This window comes from Pezoporus flaviventris, unplaced genomic scaffold (assembly GCF_033815535.1).
Source record: "Pezoporus flaviventris isolate CSIRO_AGI_PZ_B2104156 unplaced genomic scaffold, CSIRO_AGI_Pfla_v1 ptg000015l, whole genome shotgun sequence".
Lineage (NCBI taxonomy): Eukaryota > Metazoa > Chordata > Aves > Psittaciformes > Psittacidae > Pezoporus > Pezoporus flaviventris.
Genome location: NW_026892563.1, coordinates 9,695,539 through 9,707,774, shown reverse-complemented (window position 1 = coordinate 9,707,774; position 12,236 = coordinate 9,695,539). Strand labels below are relative to the sequence as shown.

General features: G+C 40.7%; 1 protein-coding gene across 3 annotated transcripts in view; it reads left to right on the top strand.

Moving 5' to 3' along the window:
* The window catches only part of SRPX (sushi repeat containing protein X-linked), a 39,034-nt gene extending 27,499 nt beyond the window's left edge, over positions 1-11,535 (top strand). For all 3 annotated transcript variants that reach the window (XM_061453375.1, XM_061453374.1, XM_061453376.1), the window contains 6 exons: positions 3,441-3,567; positions 5,461-5,582; positions 6,249-6,428; positions 6,867-7,000; positions 7,883-8,004; positions 10,979-11,535. In XM_061453375.1, coding sequence (XP_061309359.1) covers positions 3,441-3,567; positions 5,461-5,582; positions 6,249-6,428; positions 6,867-7,000; positions 7,883-8,004; positions 10,979-11,159 — 866 coding nt within the window. In that variant the 3' untranslated portion in view covers positions 11,160-11,535. The remainder of the gene's footprint in view (positions 1-3,440; positions 3,568-5,460; positions 5,583-6,248; positions 6,429-6,866; positions 7,001-7,882; positions 8,005-10,978) is intronic.
* The last annotated feature ends 701 nt before the right edge of the window (positions 11,536-12,236 follow it).

Sequence of the window (12,236 nt, the reverse complement as noted above, 5' to 3'; positions counted from 1 at the left end):
AATTAAGGTGAAATACAAAGTATTTCTTACTTTAGCATATAAGCAATTAGTTGCACAGTAGGGATGTTAGGTGTAATCACAGGCACGGGCTCATAAAGTTCATGACATAGGTAAGGAAGTAGCCTGAGGACAGCACAGCTATTGGCATCAAGTATGGAAAAATTACTGTAGACCTGAATTTATAACCCTCTTATAAACAAGGTGCTTTCCTCTACCTTTTTGTACTACAGTTGCACTGCTTAGTATTTTTCACAAAACTGTGGGGTTCACAGTGCAATGGTGAAGATCCGTATACGAAAGGCATAAGGCAAACATCATTGCTGGGCGAGGTATTCATTAAAAGGGGGTAAACAGATTTAATTTTTCTTTTTTTAATTAAAGAAAATTAGGTATGTTTTAGCAGTCACTTTATGGAAGCTCTTACAGACGGTGAGTGTTCTGTCCTAACAAAGCAGACCGTATGTTCCCTGTCCCCCTCCTATAAGAAGAATGATATCCTTCATGTTGCTGAAATAACTTTGTTTAATAAAGATCAATGTACAGCTGCTTTTTATCAGTAAGCTAAAAATGCCAATACTCATTTGAATAATATTTCCATTATAACCTTAATGCACTGTAACATAGAAATGGATATTTTTGTCTAGAGGATTGAAAAATGTCACGCTCTTCTATGAAGGTTTCATAGTCCTGCTGATTGTATGATACAGATTGTGGTAAATAGTTGTCACCATGCTAAGTCATCCTTTTGTCACATCCTAAGACTGTATTGATAGGTCGTTAACAAACAGCTTCCAACTATGAATGTCTGAAACAAGCTTTGCACTCTGAGTCATTAATTATACAGGCCCTGATAATGGATGTTTCGAAATACAGAGCAATGCCTTGTGGAGGGTGGTGGGGAGAGCAGGAAAATCTTTTTCATTCTGCCTTTTATGATTTCCAGTCTCTTCATCTCTTTATGCTTTTTACATAGACTAATGTTTTGAATTAACTCCCAGCCATTGTTTAATGTCATCAGCAATAAGTAATAACAGCACGTTTATGCAGCAGCAAACCATTTACCTATCCCATAAGACTTCTGAATAAGCAAGCAGGGGGCATTCAGTACATCTCTGTTTCTTTCTTCTTGTCTTCCCAAATTCACAAACCATGAGAAAGGCAGTTAACAAGCTCTTTAAATTTTATGGAAATGGTAAATGTGGCCAGTCCCAGAAGTATGATTTAAAAAAAAATATAAATCTAAAACCCATTTGAAAACTTAGCTTTTTTCTCCACAAGGTTCAAAAGGCTGCTTTAAAATTTAGTATTCCAGTGCTGGCCTCCTGATGCCATGTCTGCAATGACACCTTTCTATGAGGAGCCAGAGCACCATTTGCTGTTGCTGAGTAGCCAAGAAAAGTGACAGTCTACAAGAATGTGGCTGAACAGCACCACATTGTTTAGGAAAACTCAGTTTTCCTGCCCATGAATTAAACCTTGCAGGCGGGATTTCACCTGTGTAATACATAGCCCTGCTAAACAGCTTAAGTAAATCCGCCTGGCTTTTCATTGGTCTTTCAGCAGTGACACTGTAGTAAGACTAGCTGTATGGGGTCAGATACCTTGCAGCATGTCCTGGCTCCAACTTTGGCCAGAAATAGTTATTAAGTGGGAAAGTCCGACAGTCTGTCACTTACAGGATGATTTGTTCATCCTGATAAAGCCTCCCCAGCAGTCAGCAGTCTTGTGGGTTCTTCTGCTAGGGTTTGTTTTGTTTAGGTTTCTAGCCTGCAGGTAGGTACTTTGCTCACATCATACGTTTTATTGAAGGGTTTGGGGGGGGGGGGGGGGGTGTGTGTTTAAATTTCATCACTTGTGTATTTGCTTGGATGTTCTGTGGTTGCCTTCTCTGCATTTATATGGGTTGGTTTTTGTTAAGACCTGTCTTCTTCTGCCAAGCTGTGGCCACAGGGGTTAATGTACCATAGATCAGCTGCACTTTTGTACAAGGCACAAGCAAAAAGACTCGAGTGCTGTTTGGTTTAACACATCCCAGTGGCCACTGCAGATAAAGAGCCTTTTTGGTAGACAGCTGCTTCCTCTTGGTCCATTTCAAAGCAGAGTTATTCTGGTGGGGTTCATTTAGTGCCTGTTGAATGCGAAGAGGCAGTTGAAATGACCAGAGAGAATATCCTTTCCTGGAATTTTTAAGTCCAGCTCAAAAGGCTGCCTGGCTGCTGGGTGCTTGGTGAGTAGGTTCCCACAGTAACGGTATTGTTTGTCTCTGTGATGTGCAAGTCCAAGCTGGTTTATACCAACCGGCTTTTGCTGCACTAAATAGTGTAATGAGCTTTCTGGTTAATCGTTTAAAACACTGGGCCCTTAAATGCTGTTCTGTCTTTTATTCCAGCATTAAGTTTACTTAATGTATACTGTCCATAGCCCAGTAGTGAGCTGTTGCCACAGTAAACTAACCAGAGCCAGAAGCAGCCTTTGAGTTATTTCTTATCCTAATTCAGCTACACTGAGGAGGTATTGATACCAGTGGTAGTCTTGTAGAGTAGGGCAGGGCACATGCTGACTCTAGTGTGAGGAGGTTTTCACATGTAGTGGGAAGGTACCCTAAATGTAACGGAGTGAATAAGACACATGAGGGAAGGAGACAAAGTGCTACCTACAGCTGAAGTGGATGCTTTAAAATCCTGTCCATCCGCATACCATAGCAGATAAAGGAAGGAGTGAATAAACTGAGTGATATAGAATACATAAGGAAGAACTAAGTGCCTTATGTATCTTTAGTGAAGGATGTAAAGTACAGGAAGCTTTAAATGCTGCTTAGAGGATTCTGCTGGGTTTTTTTTATTGCTTCACTCCCTGCAGTAAGAACCCTCTCTTGCTAGCTTCACCTTCCAGGAGGATCTACAAAGAAATCAGTAATCCTCCCAGTACTACAGGAAGAGAGATGTATTTTTTCATTGCTTATACACCAAAAGAAATCCCACAGAAATTAGCATGTGTGTAAGAGTTTTCTATTGCTTTCTATTTGCAAGTAAAGAGCAGTCCTGTCTCTTTGCTCATTTTTAAAGCTGGTATGTGACTCCATGGGAGTTATACCTAAAAGGTCTACCACACAGATGAACAAAGAGGAAAAGCAGAACATCCAGGTTCCTTGAGTACAATGCTGGGCATCCTTCCTTAGTTCAAAGCTGGGGACTGTGTAAAGAAATTTACAATAACTACTTTTAGTTTTCTACATTGCAAGGCATTGCTTATTGTAATTTCTTACTCTTATGAAGTGAGAAGTACAGGCTCCATATGCCTTGGCTGGGACAGCTCCAGTGTTGAGGAGGCCAGATGAAGGTGGTACTGGTTTACTCTGACAGCAGGTCAAGAGCTGTGAAGAAAATGCATAGTTGTGACAGATTCACAAGTACCCATTTCTGTGCCTTGTATTTCAACAGATACTGAACCTCCAAGAATCCAGTGCCCAAGTGTGAAGGAAAAAACTGCAGAGCCCAACAAGTTGACAGCCAGAGTGTTCTGGGACACCCCTGAGGGACGGGACACTGCTGATGGGATTCTGACAGAGTAGGTGCAACTCTGTAGATGTTTGTATTTTTCCCTTTTTATCCCTGGGGTCCTGGTTAGCAATTCAGCTGATGAAGGTGGCCAGGTTTCCTTTCCACTGATTCACCCAAGATGCTTTCTTATAGCTGTCACATGTCAGTGGCCTGTAAAGAACTGCATGTTTAACTGGAAAAGAAAAAGTTGACAGCTTGGAGGTGAATCATTATGGGCTTCTATGTGAAGGGTAGAAGATTATTGTGGTTGCTTTAGAGCTGATGAAATAATCAACAATAGCATTTTGACTGCACCTGTGAAATTTTCCAGAGCTGCTTTGTGGGTCTTATAAACAAAAAAGTTTTCTTACAGCAAGTTACCTTTTTATACATAAGAATGAAGAGAGACAGCAGCAGAAGCCATTTTGACTGTCTTATAAAACAAACTAAGGTGAATTGTGTCACAAAATAGTATCTGCGATATTCTTTAGGCTTCTTCCTGAGGTAGTGCTGGTTACTGCTGTCCCAGCAAACTGCAGTCACCTTTAAAGTAATGCTTCTTGTTTGAAACTCCAGTAGCTTCAAGCATTGGATTTAAACTTAACACTTTCTTCAGAATTTCCTTGACAATGTTTCTGGTTTCACAATCCCCTTTTCCAGAAAAGCAAGGTGTACTTGTGAAGGTTCACCGTCTAATTTTCCTGTCATTATCATGCAGGATTTATGTCAGTTTATTTAGATTATTGGAATGGTAAGCGTATAGAAAGTCTACTTTATTCAGTAAGCAAGTTACATCTTTTAACAGTACAGTAGTGGACCAGTTAAGCTTAAAAGCTCTAAGTTTTAAGCTTAAAGATGTTTACAGTTTTATGTGAGTGTAATAAAGCTGTTGAAAGACACAGTGACATTGCCTTTTTATTGCTATAATTAAATAATATCAGAAAGAAGAATTCATTGCACAGTTAAAAACAAGATTGCTGTTAAGGTTTGATGTTATAATTCTATGGCATTTAAAAGTATTAAAAAAAAAAGCCTGATAAAATAAAAACTTTGAAAAGTGTCAGCATAAAGAAATTTTAAAGTCTTTTTGATGTAATGTCTGGCAGGCAGAAAAAAACAAAAGGTGGTTATTATTCCACATAGGTTTTTGTCATATGAGTAACTGTTCCCAGCCCAAAAGAGGCCAGCTATTGATCCGTGGAAGCTTTTCCACAAATCACATCCCTATTTTTTATAAAAATTTGCTGAACTGTGATGTTTACCGATTATGCAGTGCTTCCCTTAAATCACTGGGTCCTGCAGTCCTGTGAGTACATAACCTTTTCCATTACACGGAACACTGCTCAACCTCATGCTTCAATAGTGAGGATACATTTAATGTGTTTGAATTCTCCTGCTGTGTTTGCAGGATAAGAACAAGGTCCAGGTGAAAATGCTGCTGTGGATCCCCATGCCCTTCTGCTGTGACAGTAAATCTCACTTTGTATTCCATTTGTGTACATATGAGGAGTCACAAGGAGCAGCCAGATAGGGCATATCCCTATTCTAAGAGGCTGGAAATTTACTTACATTCTGCCAGCTCTGAGTTACACTGAAGCCCTGACAGTGGGTTTTTTCATGATATGAAACGTGGGAGGACCAACCTTTTCGTATTTAAGGAAAAGGAAGCTTGAGTTCCTTTGGGCATGGTGAGATGTTTGGCTACCTTATGAATTGCTTTACAGGAAGTGAGCCCACTCTGCAGGGTGGGACTTTGGCATGTGACTTCAGGGTGGGCTCTTGGTAACAAAACTAAAGGTTTGTCCTTTGCTTACTGTCAGTCTTCAGTCATGCAGCACAGCCAGCCAATCTTTACACCATTGTCAGTAAGAAAATACCAACTATTTTATAAATATTTGTCCTGTTTTATCTCCTGTTTTAGTGTTATATTGAAAGGCTTGCCACCAGGGTCCCATTTTCCAGAAGGCGACCACAAAATCCAATATACTGTGTTTGACAGAGCTGAAAATAAAGGCACTTGCAAATTTCTTGTTAAAGTCAGAGGTAAGAATGATGTTTTACCCTATAAACACAGTCACTGAGTTGCATCTGGCTTAGTAGGCAATTTAAGAAATGTCCTTATTTCTCTATTTGTCTGCAAATGTATGCGTATATAAACTATGTTGATGCTGAAAGGGCGAATTCCATCTTGCTCAAGACCCTGGGGGCCAGGCCTGCGGCAGGGTGGACAGCCTGCACTCCACACATCGGAGAAGAGCTTCATTGATCTGTCCTGCCTCCAGCTCTGCACCCCTTCCCTCCTGATATTTAGCTTGTGAGCTGCTGAAACAAGTATGCAAAGGAGTTTTTTCAGCTGTGACTCACATTCATCAAGCAGGGCTGCCCTTCCACAAGTCCAGATCTTCAAACCTGCAGGTGAATATTCAGAGATGAAACCTGTAGGTTTCAGCTTCAGCTCTCTTTTGTGCTCCATGACCTTTTGTCATCATGATACCACAGTTACCTATACATCTGTATCATTTTAGTTTACATGTAAATTAAGATGGGGTTGGTTGGTTGTTTGGAGTTTTTAAGTACATGACTAATAACATAGAAAGCACACAGAAAAATATCTCCTATATTGGTATTCCACTGGCCATGCTACCCTAGTAACAAACGGGGTGATTCATGCCTTGTCCCCTTGTGTTTTCTTTGCCCTCTTGCTTGAAGTCAGGCGCTGTGTGAAATTAAATGCCCCAGACAATGGCTACATCAAGTGTTCAGGTGATGGAAATAACTATGGTGCTACATGTGAGTTCTCCTGCACCGGTGGCTATGAGCTGCAAGGAAGCCCAGCTAGAGTATGCCAGTACAATTTGGGGTGGTCAGGAGTGGAGCCAAGCTGTGCACGTGAGTATTCTACTATTTAACCAGAGCAATGGTTCTTTCTGGCAGTGAGAATTTGTGAAGGGGGTGTGGGGTGCAATGCAGCTGCAAACTTTATTGCCTTGGAGGTAAGAAACTTAAAGATCTTTATCTCCTCGGCCAATTTGCACTTACAGCTGAAACCTTTGCCGCCATTGGCTGCTCCTCCCTAGGATGATGATGATAACTCAGAACTGATAGTGTGTTTTAGATCAAAGCTCTCTTCAAAACTTCACATTCTGAAGTCAATCCATCTTGCAAACCAGAACAGTTTAAGATAAAATTACTGGCTTTAATGAGGCCAGTATTTCACTCATCTCGTCTTTATTATTATTTTCTGTTCTTGTGCTTCTGCTATATAAATGTGCTTTTAGAAGCAGACCTGTTTTCAGTATGCTGTGTAACTTTTAATTTTCATTCTAGCCATGAATCTTAATGTGAATGTGAGGACAGCAGCAGCACTTCTCGATCAATTTTATGAGAAGCGAAGACTGCTAATTATTTCAACTCCTACTGCAGCCAACTTCTTCTACAGGTTGCAGTTGGGAATGCTGCAGGTAAAACAGATTTCAGGGCTGGGATTGAAAGTATTTTTATTTTCTAAAGAAAGACAAGAAGATAAGCTCTGCTGTTTAATATAAGCCCACAAAAGTCAGCTATGATATTGTAGCCACTACAGGATCTGGCTGAAGCAGTAATTAATCCAGAACCACGTTTCATGGGTTTGAGTTGAACCAACTCTCCAGCCTCTAATTCGGCTCTCTACTAGATTGTGCTACCTCTGACCAGTTGCTGAATCCCAGGCAGTTCTGGCCCTCATCCATCCTCCCCAAATTAATTTAATATTAATTTATGCTTAGTAATCATACCCTAACTCGAGTCCTAAAGAAGTTGAAAAGAACCCAAACCCTCCAGCACTTCAGTGGTTGCAGTTCATGCAAACTTTGTAACTACAATGCAAGGAAGTGTGAATAGCTTCAGAAATAAGCAGTGCACCAGCAAACAAAGGAGCGGAGACTTAGAACAGAAATAATTCACACTGCTGGGTTAACTTGGCAAGAAAATTCAATATATTGATCAAAATGAAACAGTTTAAGATAGTAAATTTAATGGCTATAGTACTTTGCCCACTGCTTGACAGGGGTCAAACAAGTTGGCCAGAAAGAAAACTTTCACAGTCAACTTCAATTTCACATACCTTGCTTTGATTGCCAGATTACTGACTGGCTCAATGCTTAATACCCTGGCATCTTGTCATGTGATTACAAAGACAAATTTATACTTCTAAGAGTAGTGAAGAATCTGTTATTTAACATTGCCTGGAGTCACGAGGCTCTACTTCTTTACAGTGTGAATCAGAGACTTTTCAAACTCAGGCTCAAAAGAGCCCCGTTCTCTCACTGATAACTGACAACTCTTTCTTCTTTTAACCCTTCCAGCCGGCACAGTGTGGGTTAGACCTCCGACATGTTACTGTAGTTGAATTGGTTGGTATCTTCCCAGCACAGATAGGAAGAATAGGTGTAAAGCTGCTGCCCCCATCACTTGCCCTGCAACTCCGGTAAAGTAAGCTCTCACTACCATTGTGTTTGCACCTTAGCATGTGAGATGTATTGCTTTTGATTCTCTGTATCTTGCTTTCTAAATATATATATTCTCTTCTAATATACATAGCTAGACACTGGAAGGTAGATGTTGATGAGTAAGTTTTAGGATTAATTTGCTCTCTATGTAATAGCTACTGCAAACTCATGGGCATTTGGTATTTATGAAATTAAGAGTATAGATGTCAGCTTGTTTCACATTTAAATGGGTCACAGCCATTTAAACGTGAAACAAGCTGATGTCTATGCCACTCTTTCAAATGCCATGTCCTCCTTGCCTGTTTGCTCAGAGTGGATTTCTGAATTATGTTAACCTTCTGTGAACCCTTGTGATCATGTTAGAGGTTTATGATTTTTGGGTGCTGCCACTGAAGAAAGTTCAGCCGTGTCTGCATTTGTGCTGGAGTTGGTCAGATGCAGTCCTGACTGGCTACAGCCACTATGCAAGGACAGCCTTGGCACAGCTGCCAGTGCAGCCCCAAATGGCAGTGACAGCCCATCATCTCTGCAGTGCTGCTGGGGGTTGTGGCCAGGCCAGAAGGGAAAGCAGTGGTTGCTCTTTGAAGTCCCACAAGTAGAAATTATATAGGAAATATTTCAAAGGGGAAATTATCTCAGCCTTCTCAGCCTGACTACAACATCAGCAGTTTTACTGAAGTGCCTAAACTGTTTTGACTTGGTTTTAGACTGGCAGGGGATTGATTTTCACTTGAAAGGGAAGGATTCAAGTGCCAGCCAGCATTTCCTAGAGCCAGGAGAATGACCAGAGCCAAAAGTGAAAGCCTCATAGGCATGGAAAAAGGTAGTTGTTTAGGAAAAAAAGGCCGGGGGTATTTTAGGCAACATCTGTTGTGATATGCCTGAAGAAATGTCTGCATTTTTCACTGTCCCCAATTAAAACCCATTCCAAATCAGGCTATTTCTTGGATTGCAAAAAAAAAAAAAAAAAAAATTTTCTCTATAAAAGGTAAAAGAGAGCACAAAGAGCTTTTTTATTCAAGAAAGTTATAATGCTTTAACCCCAGCCAGCACCTAAGTACCCCACAGCAGTTATTTGTTCACTCCCTCCCCACACCCCAAGTGTGATGGGAAGGGGAATCAGAGAAAGGTAAAACCCATGGGGTTGAAATAAGAACAGGTTAATAATTGACATAAGGTAAAATATAATAATGATAACAGAGGAATAAAACCCAAGAAATTCAGTTTGTTTACTACCCGCTGACTGATGCTGAGCCCATCCTCAGACAGTGATTGGTGGCTCTCAGACAACACCCCCCAGTTTCTAAACTGAGCATGGTGTTCTATGGTATGGAATATCCCTCTGGCTAGTTCAGGTCAGCTGTCCTGGCTGTGCTCCCTCCTCACTGGCAGAGCATGAGAGACTGAAAAGTCTTTGATTAAAGTAAGCACTACCTAGCAACAACAAAAAACCCTGGTGTGTTATCAACCCTGTTCTCGCACTAAATCAAAAAAAAACCAGCACTGTACCAGCTCCTAGGAAGAAAATTAACTCTATCCCATCTGTCATAAAAGGCTTTTCAGCACAGGAAAGATGGTGTTGGATTGCAGGTCTCTACAGGTGGGGAGTAGTCTTTGTTTCTCCACAGCTGAGACGAGGGAGAAGGAGAGACTTGTCTTTATATTCCCAGAGCTGGCAAGCTGCTTCATCCACTAACTAAAGTTGAAATGGCTTTCTTGTGCCTCTGTAGAAAATGATAAGCTCTGGTAATACCTCATTCCTTGCCTCCCACAACCTTTAATGGAGCTACATTTCAGAAACCGGTATAGAATGACCTGCCCTGCACTCAGTGAAAGTTAGATCTCCATTTGATTTTTTTTTCCTCTGTTACTGCAATGTGTGAATTGCAGCATTCCAGTTCTGGAAGGCACTTAAATCAAAATGAAACACATGCTTAAACATCTTGAATAAAGATACTGTCCAGAATTTGCATTCAGTAAACTAATGAACACAGGTACCCTAGTTAAAACTTGGTACCTTGGAACATTAGCATTAAGATTTATAAAGGGTAATATTTTTAAGTGGGATGAGGCACAAGAGGAATGTAGTTTCCTGTCACCATAGCTTAGGTTCAAATTTCATTTTAGTTTGAATTTAATAGCCAAGTTTCCTAATTGCAAAAAGATGTCACATAGAGCACTCAAACATGTTAGAAGGCAAAGGAAGGTCAGTTTTGATACTTTGCACCTCTTTTCCCTGTCCTGAAACCATTCTTTCACAGCTGGCTGAATTTATTTTACCCACAGCAGTGCCATTGACTGACCACATGTCTAAGGCTCTCCTAGTTCATTAACCCCTCAAGCAAAACATGGAAGTGCTGCTTTTTTTTGTTACTGTCACACTCCAGAGGAGCTCAAATCACCCCTTTTACCCTGTGGAAGGAAAGGGCTCTGCCATGCTTAGCAGTGGCTTTTCTTCTCCTAAATTGGAGTTACCATCAGATAACTGATTTCAGTAATTTTGTCCTGCTTTATCTCACTGTGGTTTTACACCATGTGGCAGCCAAGAACGGGAATAGCCTACTTGTGACTAGCGGCAACACAACGGTTTTCTTTGGGCAGTGCATATAGCACCTTTTTTGTCTTATGGTTTGGTTTTGGGTTTTTTTTTTCCTCTTGTGATAGCAATAGGTAGTGGCATGTGCTATACTTACAGTCAGGTCTGAGAAGAAAAGAGAGCTGACTGCAGTTACCTTGACCCTTCCCTACTGCAGAGGTTCAGCATGCAGCATGTGCAGGAACCCACCCTAGCTGATTCCTTGTTCTTACAGCTGAACAAAGCAGAGCCTGTATAGTCCCTGTTGAACAACCCTGCCACCTTCTGCTGAGTTCCAACAGGCTTGTTCTGCCACTTTCTAGTTTGAAGCGCCTAGGCAGTAGATGATGGGCTTTAACAAGTTCCTTATTTTGCAGGCTGCTGTTGAGGATCCCCCATTACAGTTTCAGCATTGTAGTGATGGACAAGCACGGAATGGACAAGGAACGCTATCCTTTCCCAGCAACCCCAGCTGAGCTATTTGCACTTATTGACAATTTTCCTCTGAGAAAAGAAGAGATGAAGCTGCAAGCAGAAATTGGCCAGTCGTGTCCCTAATTCAGGGTTATAGGGCTTGCAGTTTTCAGTGAATTTTTTTTTAAGTCAACATAATTCTCTTTTTGGTGCTACACAAAGCATGGCTTTTTTAATCACTGACGTAATGGTTTTTTGTGTGTGTTAAGTCGGTCTGGCTGTGTAGCTACTCTGCACAGAAGTATACATGGTGCTTTCATGGTGCTTTTTTTGTACTTTCAGCCATCTTGAGATAAATGTGTACGTAGGATTGCTATCATTGGAATTTCTCGTACAGAGAGTGAAGAACTGAGGCATGTTCTGGGAGTTTATTTTGGATTTTTCATCCAGTGTAAAATTAGGGTTTCTTTCTTACTGTTTGTAAGTCTTTTTATTAATAAAATATTGTTTTGCAAACACATAGTTTTCTAAAATTCCTCTTGCTGACTAAAGCTGATTAATAATTCTGTGATTAAATTCCTCTGCGCAAACCATTACAACAGAGACATTAGCCTCAGACTGAATATGTAAAAGCAACCCAGCAGTGTCTTTCAGTCCTGCTAATAATATGGACGATCACAGACACAGAGCAGCAGCTGAAGCCAACACCAAGTACCTGTTTTCAGGAGCAGAGAGGAGAAGACAGCTGGTAGCAGCAGTATGGAAGCCATTACCAAGAGGAGTATGATAAAGGAACAGTAAGCAGGTAGAAGATGGACAGTAATTAAGAAAGGCCACGTACTATAATGCTTGATAGAAAAATACCCTCTTAGCTGGTATGCTTCTAGCTTTTCATGTCCAGTGGACTTGGAGTAGCAGATTTCATTCCCTCTTCATCTTGGAGAGACTGGGCTGTTGATTTGATGGCAGGGAAACAATACTCTCAGAAAAACTTCATCAAGGATTTATCATTTTCAGATCTGTGAAAATACTTCTTTGTAAGTCATCACTTATGAAAATGTTCCCTGCTTAATGAAAAGAGTTAGGAGGCAACCAAAAAAGGAAAAGGGTTTTCTGTTGTTTTATGATAGCCAACAGTTTTCCCAATCAAGAGCACAGCCTTGTTTTGTTTTGGCCAAATGTTTGTTTGTCTTTCACTGTAAGGTAGATTTTTTTCAGTTT